At 47.7% G+C, this 18,820-nt stretch overlaps 6 protein-coding genes across 6 annotated transcripts; 2 read left to right on the forward strand and 4 right to left on the reverse strand.

Annotated features, from left to right (window-relative positions):
• Nucleotides 1–202: 202 nt before the first annotated feature.
• On the forward strand, nucleotides 203–2,268 carry NUU61_008024 (uncharacterized protein; the record flags this gene model as incomplete). Its single annotated transcript, XM_056658549.1, has 5 exons — nucleotides 203–757; nucleotides 812–911; nucleotides 966–1,174; nucleotides 1,531–1,790; nucleotides 1,902–2,268. 5 exons carry the CDS (start codon nucleotides 203–205, stop codon nucleotides 2,266–2,268), a joined length of 1,491 nt encoding a protein of 496 aa, XP_056508842.1.
• Nucleotides 2,269–4,309: 2,041 nt separating this feature from the next.
• NUU61_008025 (uncharacterized protein) lies at nucleotides 4,310–4,638 on the reverse strand (the record flags this gene model as incomplete). Its single annotated transcript, XM_056658550.1, has 2 exons — nucleotides 4,310–4,533; nucleotides 4,581–4,638. 2 exons carry the CDS (start codon nucleotides 4,636–4,638, stop codon nucleotides 4,310–4,312), a joined length of 282 nt encoding a protein of 93 aa, XP_056508843.1.
• A 22-nt stretch (nucleotides 4,639–4,660) lies between these two features.
• On the reverse strand, nucleotides 4,661–5,998 carry NUU61_008026 (ferric reductase family protein; the record flags this gene model as incomplete). The annotated part of the gene is made up of 2 exons (XM_056658551.1): nucleotides 4,661–5,449; nucleotides 5,510–5,998. 2 exons carry the CDS (start codon nucleotides 5,996–5,998, stop codon nucleotides 4,661–4,663), a joined length of 1,278 nt encoding a protein of 425 aa, XP_056508844.1.
• A 1,819-nt stretch (nucleotides 5,999–7,817) lies between these two features.
• On the forward strand, nucleotides 7,818–10,443 carry NUU61_008027 (uncharacterized protein; the record flags this gene model as incomplete). Its single annotated transcript, XM_056658552.1, has 6 exons — nucleotides 7,818–7,844; nucleotides 7,896–7,958; nucleotides 8,006–8,204; nucleotides 8,260–8,705; nucleotides 8,762–9,873; nucleotides 10,158–10,443. The coding sequence occupies 6 exons, from the start codon at nucleotides 7,818–7,820 to the stop codon at nucleotides 10,441–10,443; spliced, it is 2,133 nt and encodes a 710-aa protein (XP_056508845.1).
• A 1,151-nt stretch (nucleotides 10,444–11,594) lies between these two features.
• Nucleotides 11,595–12,821, reverse strand: NUU61_008028 (uncharacterized protein; the record flags this gene model as incomplete). The annotated part of the gene is made up of 1 exon (XM_056658553.1): nucleotides 11,595–12,821. The coding sequence occupies one exon, from the start codon at nucleotides 12,819–12,821 to the stop codon at nucleotides 11,595–11,597; it is 1,227 nt and encodes a 408-aa protein (XP_056508846.1).
• A 2,563-nt stretch (nucleotides 12,822–15,384) lies between these two features.
• On the reverse strand, nucleotides 15,385–18,071 carry NUU61_008029 (ATP-binding protein; the record flags this gene model as incomplete). Its single annotated transcript, XM_056658554.1, has 9 exons — nucleotides 15,385–15,534; nucleotides 15,588–16,007; nucleotides 16,056–16,128; nucleotides 16,185–16,371; nucleotides 16,423–17,049; nucleotides 17,087–17,255; nucleotides 17,304–17,422; nucleotides 17,475–17,578; nucleotides 17,638–18,071. The coding sequence occupies 9 exons, from the start codon at nucleotides 18,069–18,071 to the stop codon at nucleotides 15,385–15,387; spliced, it is 2,283 nt and encodes a 760-aa protein (XP_056508847.1).
• Between the last annotated feature and the right edge of the window lie 749 nt (nucleotides 18,072–18,820).

The following is an 18,820-nucleotide window of genomic DNA, read 5'->3' on the forward strand; positions in this document are numbered from 1 at the left end:
TAGTCTCGTAGACTAAATTTTGTCACGGCTCACTGTGGATACTCCAGTCTCACTGTGGACAGCAGTTCCCCCGCTGGGCAAACCAGCAGTCCTCCTACAAGTGCTGCAAGAAGGGTCACTATTAAATAAGACTGCGGTACTATAAACCTCTCCATTTCTTCTCTTCTAAGAGTCTTTTGGAGAAATCTCACCGACCCTTACCATGGACAGTCGAGAGGACAAACGGGCCACTCAATTTGATATGCTACAGGCGCAGGCGCATTTTCCTCTTTCGATCAAGGGACCTGCAAGCAATGCTGAGCAAACCTCCCTTTCTCAGGGACCATTAAAGCGTCAACAGAGCCCTGCGCCAGAACGAGGTCGTGCTCGTAAGGTCCTTAAGGGCCATCCAAAGCCCTTGAAGCTCCCTATGATAGTGGAATCGGGTGGATTGAGTCCAAGTGTGCAGAATTGCGACCCATGGGATATCTACAAGGTTATTTTCACATGTGACCTTGCTGGTCAAGTCACTATTAGTGAGAATCGCCACCAAGGCTCCAAAGTAGTAGCCATACGGACCGCTGCAAACGCAAACGGGGAGGACCTTCTGGAAAAGTATAGTTGTCTCCATCACATCAACATAATCTCGGCTAGTGAGTGTTTCAAGAACGATGGACTCTTTCATTTTGTCGTCGACGACCTACCGGTCACTTTGGAGCATATAGTGGCCAGCGATGCTTACCCTACCGAGGTTCAGCTAGCTTCTATTCTCAAGCAAGTACGTTTTCGAAACATGCTTTCCAAAAAAGACACGGTATTCACGCGGCAATAGGTTCTGGACGGTCTATCTTATCTACTTAAGAAGGGCTATCAGCATCCGTCTCTTAGGTGCTCCTCAATGTTAATGGGCCTAGACGGGGTCGTGAAAATTGGTGAGCTGCCCAGATCCAACACTGTACTGCAAGTTGTATTAAATGCCATTATAGCCAGTTTAGAGTCGACTGTATCTTTCACGCCGGACCAGAATCAGTTCTCATCTGTGAATCGTCTGGGTTTCTTGGCAATGGAACTGATGCAGAAATACGAGAAAGAAAACGTTGGCATAGACGATACGACGCGATGGCCTGTTGAATCGAAAGCATTTGACTTCCTATCATCGACAACGTCAGCAAGATCTGTGGCGGAGTTGAGTGGGGTAAGTAATGAAGTCCCTCTCTCGGTAAATAGACTGCTCACAAATCTTAGCATCCGCTCATTGCAATGTCCTCCTCTTCTAGCTGCTTAGTTGGCTTAGCTCGACTCGCTATTGTGTCTGCATGCACTTTTTATTCCTATAAAGGATAGAGTGTAATATATATATTCTACAGGACTTTCCTAGGTGAATAGCATTTAGGACCGCACGATTGGGAGCCATCATCTATTGTTTCCAACAGCAGACACGTTACAGGAAGTTGATAGCACTCTAACAATATGACATTATATAACATCGAGCAACGGAATGAAAGGAAAATTGAAAGACAAACATATTAAGTTTGGTACTGTAATTGCTAGAAAAATAGCGCCGCCTTCTCCTTCGACACAGCTTCCATGTCCACGCACACCCAGGGATCTGAAGTGGTTTGCAAGAATAGACTGTTTTCATCAACACTACATCTTTCATCTTCATCCGGAATAAGCCACTTAGATGAGCCCCCTGCTTTCTCGTCATGGAAGGTAATTGCTAAGGCCGATTCGTCGCCGAGCATCAGAGACTTGGTCACGCTCTCCAGCGATCCGAAAAATGTGAGATATCCAGGACGGGCAGATCGTATGTAGGTAATCAATGCGTTTAGTTGGGTGGCTGTGAAATTCTCGTCTCGTCTGTTCCAATCCTGTTAGCTTTGGTAACCTAGGCCGCGAGTTCAATACTCACATTCTTACAGCGAGTTCCTCGCTGCAAGTGATCAGAACACCGAGGCCTACACCGCTTGCAAGGCTCCACCATCGCTTTCCCCAGCGGAGAACTTCCGTTATGGAATTACCGCTTTGGTCACGATAATCACTGAAATCTTCCCCGACAATCTCAGCGGCAGCTCCCAATATAATGTTCCTTGCCACTGTTTCAATTTTGTCTCCCTTACTTCGACTCGGGTTGTCTTCATCCTGACGATCTCTGAGGTCTCGGCAGATCTCAAGATAAATGGCATAAATGGAAGCCTGTGCTATGCGGAGCTCCAGGCTTTGGGTAGCAAGGCTTCCGCTCTGAAGAAGCTCGAAGTACCGTGCTGCGCTTTCAGGAGTTTTCTGTAGAGTAGGCAGGCCCAGGGCATTATACCTAGCTGATGACTTTCCGTTCCATGTTTTCACCTGTGCCTGTAAATTCCGTCGACAATCTCCTGCAATGAGATAGTCTGCCACGGCTTGAACATCGCGTGCATCCTTATCATTGAGACACTTGTTCTTGTGATTGCAGGCTTTCAGCAGATGTAGAATAGTTGCATTAGTGTTCCCTCCTCGTGACTGAGGCTCCTTTCTCCTCTTTCTCCTCCCTGCAGAACTTGATTTCTTTGCATGTCTTTTCCGACCAGGAATCAACGATGGGGCAGCATTCATATGTGGTGTGCTACAATCAGATACAGGTGTTGCATAGGCTTCAACAACCGATTGAGAAGAAGTTGACTGATCACATATACCTGTTCCATCCGTGCATGATATCTCAGTTTGAGCTGACTGATCAATGTACTTCACGGCTGGTAGCGGTTGAATGGTGTCCGAAGTACTGTTTTCTCCAGGCATAAACTCTGAAAAGAAAGAGTTGCCGATAGTACCATGATCAATAACAAGCTCGGGCATATTGAACCAGTACACCGTTGCTTCATGAATGACAGCATTCAGGATGTTGCTGTCATCTATAATGCTGTTCATTATGACGGAGTTTCTGATTGTAACTTTATCAAGGTTCACGTTAACTCTTGAAGAATCGGTGGCAATGTTAATGGCGGTGGCGCACGTGAAATGAAGGTTTTGGACCACTGGATTATTCATGACCGTATTGACTATCATGCAGTTGGTGATAACTGCGTTTGTAATTCTGGCTTTCTTTACATTAGTGCAAGCAATGGTATGATCGTCAATAGTACTGTCTGCATCTCGGGCAGGCACACTGGGTACATTTTGTACTCCTGTGAGGCTAGAGTCTGTGTGGGCAACGCCTTGCGAATCGGCTGGTTGCTGTGTCACCGCTGGATCGTATGGATCAAAGAGAAAATCGAAAGATGAATGTGGTAAATTGGGGTCCGGAAAGTCAAGAGCTGTTATATTGTGTTTCCATACTTAGCCTTCCAGGTGATGAGAGTGGCGGGACAGCAATATTTCCGGTCGTGGGAAACCGGACTTATTGCTTCAGGTCTAAATTACTTACCGCCATCCTCATCAATGTCGTTACCCATGTACGAAGTAGATTCTTGCACGATATGCATTTGTGGGTAAGAGAGCTAAGTCAAATGAAGGACACGATTAGATTGACCCGGTTGACGAATCGCCTGTATAGATACGGAACGAGAGAGATTGAGGTAAATTAAAGGAATGGCTGGCGCAAGATCACTCGTGAGCTGGGCCGGGAAGAAATTGTTTGGGAACGGAGAATTTACGGGGGCGGGAGCGGGGTTTAAATAGACTGACTGCTCAGGGCCGTTCCCTGAGTAGAATTGACTAGAATGTTGAAAGGCACAATCTAAACAAAGAAATTATGTCCAATGATGTCATTTCCCCTGAGTAAACACTGAGCAAAGTACGCAGTGCCGAAATAATTGCGACTGCATCAACTACTGGCCGCAGGAATTGTGGAAAGGATCAGACTGCAAAAGCATGCACGTACAGCAAAACCCAACCCAGATCGCCAAAGGTTTGGAGCACCCAAAGCGACGATACCTGAAACAGAACGGCATTGCACCTGAAACAGAACGGTATTGCACCTGAAACAATATCGCACCCCAGAAACGCCGTACCCAAAAAGGTGTCGCACCCAGAAAAGGTGCTAAGCCCAAAAAGGTGCCGTACCCAAAAAGGTGCTGAGTCCAGAAAAGGTGCTAAGCCCAAAAAGGTGTCGCACCCAGAAAAGGTGCTGAGTCCAGAAAAGGTACCCCACGAATTCTCTCCAACATATTGCTTGCTCACAACAGGCGCAAGCCCAGAGTATCCTTACGCCTCTCCGACACAGCTGAATTGCTACGGCTGATATTCGAGCTCAATCATTTTCAACCTTTGCTGTATATGTCCTCTTACAATTCGTCGCAATTCGTCGCGCAGATTTGCTGTCGTAGAAGCTTAAGAATATTCACGTTAGTACTTGTCAATCTGGATTTCGTAACTTCATACCGATTAGCAACGCTTGTCCACCATCATCCCGTATGTTGGGTAGTCTTTCTATTTTCTCCCCAGAGACCTCCTCGGGGATGATACGAGCGTGATCAGGGGTGCCTTGATAAAGAAAGGCACGCTCATGTTTACCAAACGGCACTCTGCCGCCCACTAGTAGCCCGTTCTCGACATAAACGGATATAGCGAGAATCTTAGCTTAAGTCAGATCCAATTCTTAGCAATGAGGAGGGGATGAGACAAACGGACATAACCATCATCGAGGACGTCGTCTGTCAACATATCATTTAAAAGTTCCTGCATTGAAATGGCAACACCTATACCGTTAGTCCTGGGTATTTTCTGCTAGTACAGCCAAAAACTCACGGAGAGACTCCACTTGCCACACCAGGTGCACCCTACGAACATGCGATGTGCATGTGTTATAGCCGTGTATCAATTTCTTCACGTAGGGAATAACAGCAGCAATTCCTGGCCCACTCGCCACACATAGAACACTCTCATAATTGTCCACAGACTCTGTGATCCCATGTGGACCGCTGTAAAGAGCCATGCACTGTAACCCGCCCAGGCCCATCAAATGTGCCCGGTGGGCTAGGGACTTTGTCAGACCCTGACGAGGCTCTACCACAAGTTCCAAAATATTTTGTTTTCCTCGAGACCACGATGTGACCGTAAAGGGATGTGTTTGCGCCCATGACCACATGCTCACTGAAGGAAGCCATAGGTTGATATATTGACCAGCCATGACGGTAACTGGCCGCGGTAGGTAAAGACAAATCTTGATTGGGGTCAATTTCGGCGTGCTATCATCCTTTTCTGTCTCGGTCCTGTTTTTATGGCTGATTATTTTCGCTCGAGGACATCCGTTACCGGAGAAGAGGCCATTCCTGAAAAGTAACACAGCCAGGCTGGAGCAGGATGTACAACCGAGGACACCCAGTGCAATGTAGATGTAAAGACGAGGAAGAATTGCTTTGTCGGGAATATGTCTGAAGATCCCATAAACTCCAACCAGTGCAAGTGCCTGATGGGATCGAAGGAAGCATTCATATGATATTCTCCGAAAGGGGCGGAAGGACAGAAGGGCTAACATGCCGAGGCATCCTGTACCCTAGAAAGACGTATTTATTCCGTTAGTGAGGAATGAGGCAACTCAAAATTGCTGACTTACGATTGTGACAAAGAGGGCCCGCGGGTTCTTTCCCAGGTTTTCGGGTCCGTGGATCCTCAACATGGCGGCAATATGAAACGATATCAAGGCTAACGCCGCCCACCCAGCAGCTCTGTGAACGCGTCGACAAGTCTTCAATGAAACTCCCAGAAGATCAGCTAAGCTGCTTAGGTGCAAGGAAGCTATGAGGATCACTGCATTGATCAGCGAAAGTGTTCCCGCTCGGTTGCCAGCGATTCCCAGTGATGGGGCTCTGAAAAAGATAAGAAACAGATTGAGCGTTGCATAGCTCAAGTGAACAAGGACACCAGCTCGTGACCAAGGTCCTAGAAATGAATGACGACCAAGAACATATGGGTACGCAAGATGCTTGGCAATGAAGGCATTGATGGCATTGCTCCATGGCCGTATACAAACCAAAGCTCTTGTTACTCCAAGACTTATGAGGACACAGCCTGCGGCAAGGGCATAGACAGTAAGGATCTCCATGCTGGGATGGTAGCATGCAATAGGAATATATGTCAACTGGAAATGATAAATGATACCAGACGTTGGGTATTTAAAGTCAGGATAATGGCTCACTGAGGGTAAAATATCAAAACATGGCAACATGTGAAGCTCGGTGTGGCCGAGCGACCACGTTTGGTAATACTGTTCAAACGCGTTACCTTGAATGGGAAGAGCACAATCCCATAAATGTTGCCTGCGGATTCTAGTACTATATCTCTTTCACTTAAGTGACGGTCACTGAGGAACGACTCGCTGCCGTTCTACTCACTGAGGCACTCCCATGATGGCAAAAGAGCCAATGCCTTCTAGGCAACCGGACTCGCCCTCAGCGGCCAGGGACAATGTACTTAAAGGCTAGATCCCACAAACGATAGGAAAATATCCAAGTAATCAGGCTTAATCGTGATACATCATGTCCAAGAAATCCGCATGGGTCAAAAAGCGCCAGTCCGAGAGTGCTCGAGCAAGAGCGCAACAGCGCACCAGACGTAAACGGAGCCTATTCAAAAAGGCGAAGGAATTCGTCCTCGAGTGTGAATCCGATGTTTTCGTCGCTGTTAGAGTCCGAGCGAGTGGACAAATGTATATTTTTGACTCATCTACGGAATGGTCCAAATGTCTAGCCCAACTGGTACAGTACAGTGCAACTGCATCTCGGTCGGTCGGTCAATTTACATAAATAGGATTCGATATATCCCCGCCCGATCCGTGAGGACATGGAAGATGTGATACGCCAACTTGACGGGTCTTTACCGGTGCATGAACACGGGCTTGTTTACGAAAGAGCAAATCCATAATATACGCATGATATTAAACTGAGCGAGATAAGTTAGCTTTCACCCTGGAATGCGATAACGCCTATGGAGTACGTAATAGATGAGGGCTCTTACAACCTCTCAGGTTTTGGGATGGAGGCTTTGCCACTGTAGGAAACATTCTGAGTGCTGCGTATTCCCATGTACCCAAAATCGACTGAGTAGTGTTCATTGCTGGGGCATTGCTGGGGAAATAGTTTCGCCTGGAAGCGGGACCTACTGGTATAAGCTTCGACGTTGGGTACTATAAGGTCTCCGAGATTCAGCACACGTTTTGATTACTGAACCTAGCAATCAGAAATGGAACGGCCTCAACGATAAAAATAGGAAGCATGTGACCGCTTCGAGTGTCCGAAACGATCATGTGATGTGCCCCGCCTTAATGACGAAATGGCGGAGTCTCCCTGTATGGCAGGTCATGTGCAATACCAGTACTGCCGGCCCCCCCGGAGACCTTCCTCAAAAACATTGAAAAAAGATTTCCTCCTTTGCTCAGGGAGCGCTCCCTGAGCAGTCTGAGTGCCGGGCCCACCCTCGCGTCGGATACCCCACCATAATTGGCCCAGTTGATCCTAGTCACATGGTCAGATGTTGACTCATCATGATCTGTTTTCAGTCTCTCCCAGGTGTTGATCAAAGCACAACGTTTGACTCTTCCTTCATTTCTGGCCCAAGAAACGGGGATAATAACCGGAAATTGCCTTACCTATTGTTAAGGCATACTCTTTTTCATTCGCATAACCACTCGAAACTGATTCGCAAGAATCGTTTACCTAGATGTTGGAGCGAAGTCAAATATTCCCTACGCTCAGGGAAGGTGAGCAGAGGGTGAGCGACCCTGAGTTGCTCCCTGAGCCACTTCGTTCTGCTCTGTCGTCCGCCCTGATGCCTTTGCATCTTCTCCAGTGTCCTCGCTCACCCCCGAACAATTCCAGTACTCAACGTCGGATCCCTTATGCTCGTTAAGTGCATTTGCATTGGAAATGCTTCGTATTAGTTTTACCCTGAATGTGAGTTAGCCGCTTGACTTGATCGCCAATTATTCTCACATTGTCCACCAGAACACCAACGATGGAGAAAATACTGCTGTCAACGATATACCACCACCCCTGTTAGACGACGATGTGTGTCACTTTCCCCTTATGTCGACTACTATATATCTAAGGTTTAGCTTTCACGCGCACTCTACCATTCTTGCAAGTTCCAATCAATCCTTTCACGCGACGAGATTTCCAGCCTTTACGAGCGAGTCCGAATGGCTTCGCATTGCCTCGTCGATTATGATATTCAAGACGGCTCTCCAGTGCGATCGCCCGCAGCGGAGTTTTCAGCATCTGGTGATACTGACTCGCATGCGCCAGGCTTCATTGGTAATGCTTTAACTACCCGCTTAGTTGACGTTGCTAATTTCGCTCGCTATTCTAGATCCCACTCTGATACAGCTGGACATCGGAACACGACATCAAATCATCCCCGAGTCGACTCGATCAGAGTCCCAGAAACCGTCAAGCACAAGAGATCTATTGGATAAATCCCTACATCATACGGAAGCGCGTGGTTCTTGCGCTTCGGAAAAATACGGCAAATGTGAACTTCCAGAGACTTCATATTGTCCTGATGCGGCCGATGATTCTTCTCGGAATGAGTTTGACTTGTTCATTCGAGAAATCGGAGGAATGGAAGCATCGGAATTTTCACCGGATTCAGGTCCAGAATTCCCCCTAACGACCTCGGATCCTCCATGTGGCTTCCGACAGGAGAAAGTGGCGGCCAGTGGCCTGAACGCATGGGCACTGATAAAGACGATCTCCCGGTCATCACACCGGCAACTCGGACTTCTGTATGCGACCCCGTCGAAAGGGAGAGTGACGGTATGTCGCCTCGGTTCTCAACCCACGAAAGCGTCAATCAAGTTCGCTGGAATCAGACAGGTAAAACGGATGCAGAAGAAGACGCACACCGAAACAGCCCAAATAACGTAGCTTGTGATAATCCGCCGCTCGTCCGCGAGACTTCTGCGGGCGCTTCGAGTCCAGATTTATGTCCTTCTTACCCTACCCCTCATTCAAACCCGCGAAATACGCCAATACTAGCCGGCGGAAGAGTGAAACGGTCGGAAAAAGTGACATTAGAGGGAAATTGCTCCGCGGATCGAATTGCCAACCATTCCCAAAGTGGACGATCATTATCGAATCGACCAGCGGAAGAGGTTCCTCTCGATGATGCCGAGCATTTTGACCCCCAGGATTCATTCTCCAACGACAGCAATTTTTGGAATTCGGAGATTGAATCTTCTATAGGTGAAGCGCACGATTTTTTGCAGGACACCTTGTCCGATGTTGCAAGAAGTGGCACTCAGAACACCGTGAACCCCGAGTTGAATCCAAAAGATCCGATATCAGCATTTGCTTCCTTTCCTGTCGACAGCAATGACCAGCATGGACTGTCTAATCATGAGCTCGCGGATAGTTCCATAGAGTCTCTAGGGTGCGAGAGCCGTGATATGCTACGTCACAAACGGAAGCTTCCCCCAGCCCTTGAACCTCAGTCAGCTTTGGCCCACAGGAACCTCAGGCCTCGTTTTGAGAAGGATTGTAGTGAGAAACAGGCGTTGCATTCTAGGGAAAACCCAAGGATTGCTGGTCACACTTCTTTCAATAGAGCATTGGCGCCATCGGGGGCTACTATTCATTTGAAATCTGGACCGTCACTTCCTTCAAGGTCGGACAAAGATGATTGGAATGGTCGGTTTTCTCACCATCCTCTCCTGTCCGACCTTTCGTCAGACGAGAAGGATGAAATGGAAAGAAAATGCAATCGCATTCTGCGCCCCGATCTACCTGGATTTATGGAAAAGCACTCAAAATCATGGAAGTCGAGCGGATTCTGGTATTCCCCATCGCTTGATGTGCCCAACTATCCCAATATATCCTCCAGCACAAAAGGTCCTGTTATTTGGAGGTATGTGGAGGCGATTGAGGCCGGAGAAGAAGCATATTATCTCAAAGCCCGCTTTGCAGATGTCATTCTCTATTTGGAGTACGTTGAGGAATTTAATCGACAAAAAAAAGCTGGACATCCTGACCAGACTGCGAAAACCCGAGCCACAAGTGTAATTTGTGGTACAGATTCTCTTCCCAAGGCAATAGCGAACAAGACTCGAAAGTCTTTTCATGAACACAAACTAGTTGGTGAGCGCTGGTGGTGGTCTGGATGCTATCTGGGCCATGGATTCATTCTCCTGTGCAGCGAAGAAACAGGGAAGAAAGTGTTGAGTTTCTCTGATTACCCTGATCGCGTTGCTTGCGCTAACGAATCTGCAGACGAAACAAATACTTTAAGCTGGATCCTTTTATTTTGTATATCCTATACAACTGCAGGAGCACCCTAGCCTGTTGCAGCAAGTTCGACAAAATAGTGGGTACACTGTTGACGGACGGCAAATTCCCTGTACAGGTCAGCAAGAAGGAAGTCCAGCAGTGGATCAAAGACTTCAATGCTATCCACCAGGAGAGCATACCTACCGTTCACTGGCAGGACTGGAGCACCGATGCGGTGGCGAGTAAGGCCTCAGATTTTCTCTCTGCTCGTTTAAGCAACCGATCTTGACGACCTTGGGCTGGACGACCTTTCAGTACTAAAGCGGATACTGAGGAAGCTCTCGCGAAACCTTAACAAATGGGCGACCAATCCTGAAAATCGCCTGCTAACTTTCTGACCTCATGGCAAACTCCACGTAATGAATGCCCTTTCCCCGCGGCGTTAGTTTGGTGTAGACTGGTGTAATGCAGATGGTTATTATTAGGTCATGGTGCTTTATATAGACAATGGTATGGGCCACTTATCAATTTGGACTTTTGAAACAGTTCTTTACTAATGTTAAACCTTGGATGATTCTCAAGTAACGTGCTTCCAATCGTGTAGACCGTGCAGTGATTATTTCCATCGTACGGCTTTGTTCCTGGCCTGCATCAGTCTCATATGATGCGTCTTCGAAGGGAAGCACGCAGTTCTGTCTGAGCGCCCAGTGAGGCATGAGTTCATTGGAGGAAGTTCCCTGCGATATATCATATACTGCAGTGGTCTCCTGTTGGTGGTATTGATTCGTCCCAATCGTCCTCAATCGTCCCCAAATCGTCCCGGCCGGAAACCATGGTAGATATACCCAATATACAACCAGGTTGTTATTCTATCTCACACCAAGGAATATTTCGCCATCGGCAGAGCGAGAATGCGACAATACGATTGTCATCATGCATGCCATCTGTGCAATACAATTACAGATAAACTACGCAAAAGCAAAGAAATTTTTTTCATTTTGGTACTGCCACTTAATTATTTCGACGTCAGCTTGAGGAACAACAAAAGCTCCGAGAAGCGACAGAGCGCCGTGAGGAGGAAGAAAGACAAGCGAGAGAGAGAGAAAAGGGCGAGAAGAAGCAGAGCGACGCCAGGGAGAGGCAGAACAGCGACTGCATCGCATGCTCAACCAAGCTTTACTAGCCTATTCCCTCCCACCAACTCTTAAGTGGGTCTGTGGTGTCCACACCTGTTAAGCCGTTTAGACCTTGGCCTATGGAATTCTTTGCTTTTTGTTCCTGCCATGTCCAGCTCAACCATTTTTCATTTATATCCTTCAGATGCAATTTTAATTACAAGGATAAAGTCGTCGGCGGTGCTAAAGAAAAAACCTAACAAGGCGCAGCTTACGAGATCTGATCTTGATTCAGTGTGATTGAACGTTATCTTCATACATCGGACTAGTACGTGTCATTTTTGGCCTTGCTCTGTGTTGGCCTCTCCCAGCGAAAACAATATTGCCCTTTCTCCATCGCAGTGCGTCTGAACCGCGGGCCCGTTGTCCAAATTGGCTCTCCATCCGAAGTTTTGCCCAGTTCGAAAGGTACATCGTAGTCGGGCGCGGTTGGTAGGTCCGGCCATGTAAGCCGGTTGGGTGCATTGAGATATCGTTCCATGTCTCCGTCTGATTTTCGCATGGCTACCCATTCATTCAAAAAGCACCGGAACGTCGAGACATCAGAGTCCAGCTCGCGATTGCAAGTCCACTCCGAGATATTCTGCACCATGTCCATGTTTCGATCCCAGTGAGGAATACTCGTGAAATGTGTATCGTTCGTGATGAGCTCGTATAGTGTGAATACAACACCAGTTACATCATCTCGACCATCCAGCAAGCGTTTCTTTCCGCTTGCAGCCCAATCAAAGTCAAAGAGAAGGATCTTGTGCGTGTCGGGATCGATAAGCAGGTTTCGGGGCGCAATATCTTGATGCATGACTCCCAGTTCCAGATTTAGGAAATCCACAAGTCTGGTAAGCTGTTGCATCCACTCAAATCGGAAAGGCACCTTTGGATTTGCGAGAGTTTCACCTGAGATGTACTTCGTTGTGAATCCAATCACCCGAGACTCCACATCTTCGAGAACAACGCGATCAAACGGTACTATATTGGGATGTGGCGGCAGACTTTTGAGAAGGTTGAGTTCATCCCAGGCCATCTGTAGTCTCAGAGGTTTTTCCAAAGGGTTGAATTTGAAGGCAACCTTGTGAGGAATTCCGAATTCGTCTTCGTATGATGAGAGATCAACACCAGGTCCAAGCCGATCGAGCTCCTGAAGTTTGGAGTGCTGGATTGTACGGCAGTCGGCGAGCGATTCAAGAATCGAGAAGGGAAGATATGCAACAAATAGAGTATCATCCTCTTCCGGATCGGTCGAGACTCCAGCAAGGAGCCCATCGTTGTCGACTGTGATTGCGCGAACTTTCGGCGACAGGTAATCAGCGAATTGCGCCAAAATTGGGACCTCAACGTCCTCGTCTGGTGGGAACAGCTTGGCGGTGCCTTTCACTTTAACCATCCGCAGTCGATCCCAATCCCAGACGTTGCAGTGAGTTTCAGTGATGGGGTTTTCTCTCGGGCCGAAGTAACCCTGGCCCTCGGAAAAGAATCTGTCTTGAGGTTTTATCATAGCAAAATGATTACTGAAAAATAAAACAAAGCGAGCTGTACAGTCTTGCTTCGGGAATGTGAGCCAGCGACTAATCTTGTCGTTGACTGAAGGTGAAGGCGAATATATCTGAAAGTTGAGATCACGTGGGAATGGTGGAAACAGGCAGAAGGGAAACCCCATTTCCCTCATGTGCATCTTCGAGGGATCACCCATCCAATAACAGTTGCTTACCTTCTAATTTCCCTATACGCCAGTGTTCCTTCCAGTCCTTTAAGCGCTTAGACTGCAGCACGTATTGGTCCAAAGAGTGGAGTGTACGAGGTGCAAGCGTGATTCGATCACTTGGTGGCACCCGGGCGGGTCACAAGTCACTAACTAGAATCGATTCCTGCGCGCGAGATGATGCTTGAAATAGCACCAGCGATATCACAATCCAATAACATTTCTTTATTGCCCATATTCCCTACGCGCCTATAGGCCTCAGACAACCTAAGCGCCTAAAACGTAAGACGTATTGGTCCAAAGAGCGGAGTGTACGAGGTGCAAGCGTGATTCAAACACTTGGTGGCACCACACAATCACACTTTACTACTGTAACCAGAACGATTCCCGCGCGCGAGATGATGCTTTATATGCCGCAGGTTCAGAGATGGACTCGAACTAGACTCGGAGTGCAATATGAATTTGCATGGGTGATGATTGGCATGCCCGAAAGACAACTATAAGTAGTATAGCTGTATCCAAGACTTCTTCAACTCAAACATACTCCTTCTCTAGACATTCCTGGATGATTCTCATCAGTATCAAGCTTTCTACCCTTCTACCGCCTTTCCAGCTTCCCTACTATATCTTTGGCTAAGGCTCCACGACCAATATGGCCTCGCAAATTGCACCCAATCAAATGGGACTTGATGTCCGCGCTCGGCTAGTCAACAGCCCCCAAAACCCAGCTAGTTGCACTTGCGGTTGGTATGTCTACTACTCGAGTGTCTGTCACCATGTGTATCAGGAGGTGCCGTTCCGATGCGGCTCTACCGCTACACCGTCTGGTAAAAGTGGCTTCTGCAAGTCCCCGACACCGAAAAACATCGTCCAGGCGGTGCAGATCAACGCCAGATGCAGACTTTGCTGATTTCCAGTGTTCAAGTAGGTAACACTCTATGTCAAGTTTGAGACAGCATACTAAAAACGTGACCTTAGCCATTATTTCTCGGCTGGAAACACAAATTGATGGAGTTTTGGGGGCGGGGGGGGAGAGGTTGATTTACCGCGGCGTTGCCGGTAGCGGAGGAATAAGGGGAGAGTTGGGAGGTCAGAGTGCAGGATCGTTCGTCCTTCGTATCGTGGGGATCAGCCCTGGAGGTGACCGAGTGCGTGTATAAGACATTCTCACCATTGCTTCGCGCAATCAAGCTTTTCTTTCTGTACACACTTTCTTGCGCCTCCCTCCTAGTGGATCTCCTGGCGTATCTGGTTCGAAGACAGGTGCTCCTTCTTTACTGCGCAATGTGGGTAGTGGGCAATAGAGATATGATGTAAGGGTGCGAATGATAAAGGAAGGTAGCAATCGGACGGTGTCCTAGACGACTGCTGTCCAAATGTGATGCTCCATCGTCGAACTAAAGACGATCTCCGACATCCGATAACGTCGGGAGATTTGGTGCGTTTGCTTAAAGCACAGTTGGACGAAAACATTGACCGCTGCATACCGCTCGGGGAGTGTGGGGCATACGGAGCGCCGTTCAAACTTACCTGCGTCGTATATGGCTATACTGTCATCGGAAAGGGAACCACGTCGGGGCTGTGGAAAGAAGTCTCCCGCGAAGCGCAGGTATACCAAATTCTGCGGAAGGTTCAAGGGTCTGCTGTGCCTGTTTTCCTGGGTACCATCGACCTGGCAAAAATCTATTTTCTTCATAGAGCTGGAGAGATTCGTCATATGCTCGTGATGGGCTGGGCAGGAGAAAGTACAACATCGATGGAACTGGCACCTCGGCTCCGCTAAGAAATTCGCAGATCACACAAAGAAATCAAAGCCTTGGGAATCATTCATGAAGATCTGAGGCGTGACAATATTCTATGGAATGAAGAACTTGGCCGGGCATTGATCATCGACTTTCATAGCTCCACCTTGAAAATTCGACCAACTTTGCAGCGATCACGAGCGGTTAAACGACAACTACGCCGACCGGAGCCAGAAGATCGAAAACGTCTTCGTGTGACATGAGGCAGTGTGCTTAATATGTTGGATTAGCAATTCAATCATACGTGATATTAAAGCCTGGAGCCTTTCCGGCCACATCCGCGCAAATCAACCAGGACTTTAACTTGTTATCAATCCTTGATGCGCTCTTTACCTTAAAACCTACCATTGCCTTAAGTTATACACTTATACGGGTTGACCATGATGAACTGATCATCCAGTTCTCTCGGACTTGACTTTTGTGTAATGGAATGATTGATATGAAAGACTTGATTGAACTATGAATCAGGTACAATATAACGGACTCGTGTATTAACCGAAAATATTTCCATAAGTGACCACTCGGCAGCCTTGAGGAACGACACTCTGGGTATGCTGCTAGACATACATTCCATCAACAGGCCTCCCTCTGCCAAACTCCTTTGAAAATTTTTTATTAGATTCGGCGGCTAACTCCAAGTATTTGTAGTTCACCTGGTTGACGTCCGCTTCAGCGAGAGCATGCGCGATAGCGGCGATGTTTTTGATCTGAGTCATTATAGTCAGCAAGTGGAATTTGCTTAGTAACGTTCCAAACCCACCTCTCGTCCATTCAGATCCAATGACTCTAATCGTCGGAGGTCGTCTTCTTCAACAACGGCGGGTCCTTGCATCGTACATGCCCTGGACAGAAAAGTTGACCAGAGATCTCTGCGAAACTCTCTCGTCAAATCTTCATACTCAATGGTCAAATGGGTCCGGCTGAGAATTGCATCATCAAACTGGACACCCCGATTTGAAGTCAAGAAAAGAATTCCTTGATAATATTCCAGCTTCCGGAGGAAAACAGTCACGAGGCGATTGTGGGTATCGTGGTAAGATGTACGCTGCTCCATGAATGCATCTGCCTCATCCAAGAGAAGTATGGCATTAAAGTGTTTGGCGATCTTGAACACTGTTTCAAGTTGTTGCTCAAGCGCATTGGAATCGCCGTGGTCGACGACAAGTTCGCCTGCAGATATCTGAAGAAGTTAGTAAGGCCACAATCAGCGTGGCGGATGGTTCCTTACCGAATAGAGTGGGAGCTTGAAATACTCCGAGGTTGCCTCAACTGTAAATGTCTTTCCAACGCCGGGTGGGCCACTAGCAAGGGTTAGGCAGCGGATCTTTGATATAGTACAGAAATTTTGCCCACATACTTTAGAAGGATGTTGAGTCCTTGGCCTTTTCCATCAATTACGTCGTCGAACGGTACCGTCGGTATCAGACCTAGGCGGGTTTTCGCCAATGGCAAGAGGAGGGTCTTGGCCTCTGAAGGGATCTTCAGGCAGTTAAACGACTCAAGTGACCAGTCCACGTCCCGAAGAGCACTGACTGCACACTCCACTGAAAGCTCATTAGTTGGGCGCCAAACTGCTGCAATAATGTGTCACATACAAAACATTTTCTCCTTGAAACTGAAACAACAAACCGTTGGGCAAGCGACCAAGAAATCAGCCTCCCTCAGTTTTTGTGCATCCATACCGTCTCCTTGCATTTTCTCCTTCTCTCGCTCACGATCTTCAGCCAACATTGCACCTATGTCAAGGACGGCAATGCCATCCTTGTCTTTTGCCCCCATATTGCGGAGTGACGGTCGGGAGTAGTTTGGCTGCATTTCATGGAAAAATGCGGCGTCCACCGCTACTCGACTGTTGATGTTGACTTTGAAAATCTTCCCCTTGTTCATAAAGAATGCGTTCCCTGTACAGTGCTGAATGTGCGAGCCAGCCAGATTCCGAAACTTTTGGCCTCTTTCGACCAAGTCTTTCTGGACTTGTTCGTGACTTGGATGGTGGCAGAGAGGAAAGGCCTCGAGGCTCTCGATCGGCTTTGACCCTCGGAACTTTGCCACACGCAGAAAGATACCGGCCTCGCCGAACTTGACTCCGTCATAATCAAGGAACCGGCACTCGAGATTGAACCACATCTCATTATTCTGGGTCACCTCTTCCCCCCGCGTCGAATATGACACATCGCGGCTCCTTTGTGCCAAAGCATGTGGTGAAAACGTGGGAACCCGGTCTGAAAAGCGCCCATAGAAGGTCATAAGTAATATGACCGTGCTGTAGAATTGACGAGAGACGCTGCGAAGTAGCTGAATATGCTTGCTCGAGGTGGTCGATGAGCAAGAGAAGGTGTTGATGAGTGAATTCACAGTCTGATGTGTTCATATTTTCAGCATAATTGTTGAACTCTGGCAGGAAATGGAAAAGGATATTTTGCTCGATCTAGACCTAGGTCAGCGATCTTCTTGGAGAATAATCTCTCTCAATTACCGATGGCTTGTCCTCCATTAGGCTAATGGCTTTGATATCGTGCAGCACCACGCGCAGGATGTCGCGCAAGCCTTCCGACTTGACGTCTATGTACGGCGTCACTTCCTCGGCATTTCGTTCTAATTTATATCATTAGCATGTTCTCGGTCCGCTAAGCAAGACGTTACATACCCAAACGTTTGCGGACAACGAATGCATATTCAGCATAGTTGTCTGGATCACCGCTGGCCTCCGCCGATTCAGTGATCTCGTATTTACATGCTTCTTTGTCCCAGCTATATCCATGTCAGATAATCTCTGAAGAGAAACCGGAAGGGGAGGCAGTGGCTCATACGTTTCCAAAACTGTTTTGTATTGGGCTTTGGATGCCCATTTCTCAAATCTCTCGAAATGATCCGGCGTTGTACAGATGGGAGTTTCGAGTTCAAGCGTATCTGCCACCTGGACCTTCTCTGCCTGCTCATTGTCGGGAAAGTAAGACTGAGATGGCTCGGCTGCCTGAGAGAGTTCGACCGATGCACGTTCCAGTAACTGCTTCAGTCGAACCACGTCGGGACCTGGTGGGCACTGGTCCTGGGTGACAGGAGTGTTTGGAGGTTCACGGTTGGTAAGATCAGACAGCACCTTTTTAAGCACATGGAAGAGATGTTTCAGATTCTCCGTGGTAGCATGGGGCATAGCCAACCCCATCACTGGGCTTTCCGGTGGCGTCAAGCCTTGGGGACAGAGGGAGGAAGACGTCTTTGCAATCTCCTGCGAGGATGCCATATTGTGTGGTTAGACAAATGAGGAATGTTGGTGCAGTATTGGGAGCTGGTATGAGGTAGACCAAGATTGGAATGCCAATGATGAATGGAAAGGTGGATGAAGGCCAGAGGAAATTGCTTCTTATATGTTCGTTACTCTGGTTATTCTTGATTACGCCTTTGCGTTTCTATCCTGCATGATTATTGAGCTATACGAATCTAGTGTGTGAAGTATGTGGTGATAACGTCTTTCATTCTCATAGATCGGCGGGTTCGCAACGAGACAAGCCTAATATTCCACTGAAGCTCGACAAATTTTCGACAAATTTTCGACGAAATTTCGTCGAAATTTCGTCAAAATTCCATGGACTCAATGTATTAGTTAAAGAACAATATACCAACATATGTGAAGCTCAGGAAGTCACAATGCAAAAAATCTTCCTGTCAAGATTATCCACATTATTTTATCTTGCTTGATTTTCGACTCATTGGAGGTTCGTCCTTTGTTATGCCCCTTCGGTTTCATAATTGGCACCTGGTGAGGTCACCTGATGGGTAAACTTGTGCCCGATTTCTTTTGGGTGCGAATCACGTGGAGATATCCCTGTGCCCCTCTCAAGCACATCCTTTCCTGATCAAAAATATATGATCTCTCCGCGCAGTCTTCCCTTGTCGTCACTCCGGCCCGGCCACTAAGTTATTAGTGATGACTTCGAGTCCTTCCATCGAACCTATCGGCGAGGTATGGTTTTTTTTACCTGCTCATCATGA

The sequence above is a fragment of the Penicillium alfredii genome, assembly GCF_028826965.1.
Source record: "Penicillium alfredii strain IBT 34128 chromosome Unknown utg000010l_segment0_segment0, whole genome shotgun sequence".
NCBI classification, from domain to species: domain Eukaryota; kingdom Fungi; phylum Ascomycota; class Eurotiomycetes; order Eurotiales; family Aspergillaceae; genus Penicillium; species Penicillium alfredii.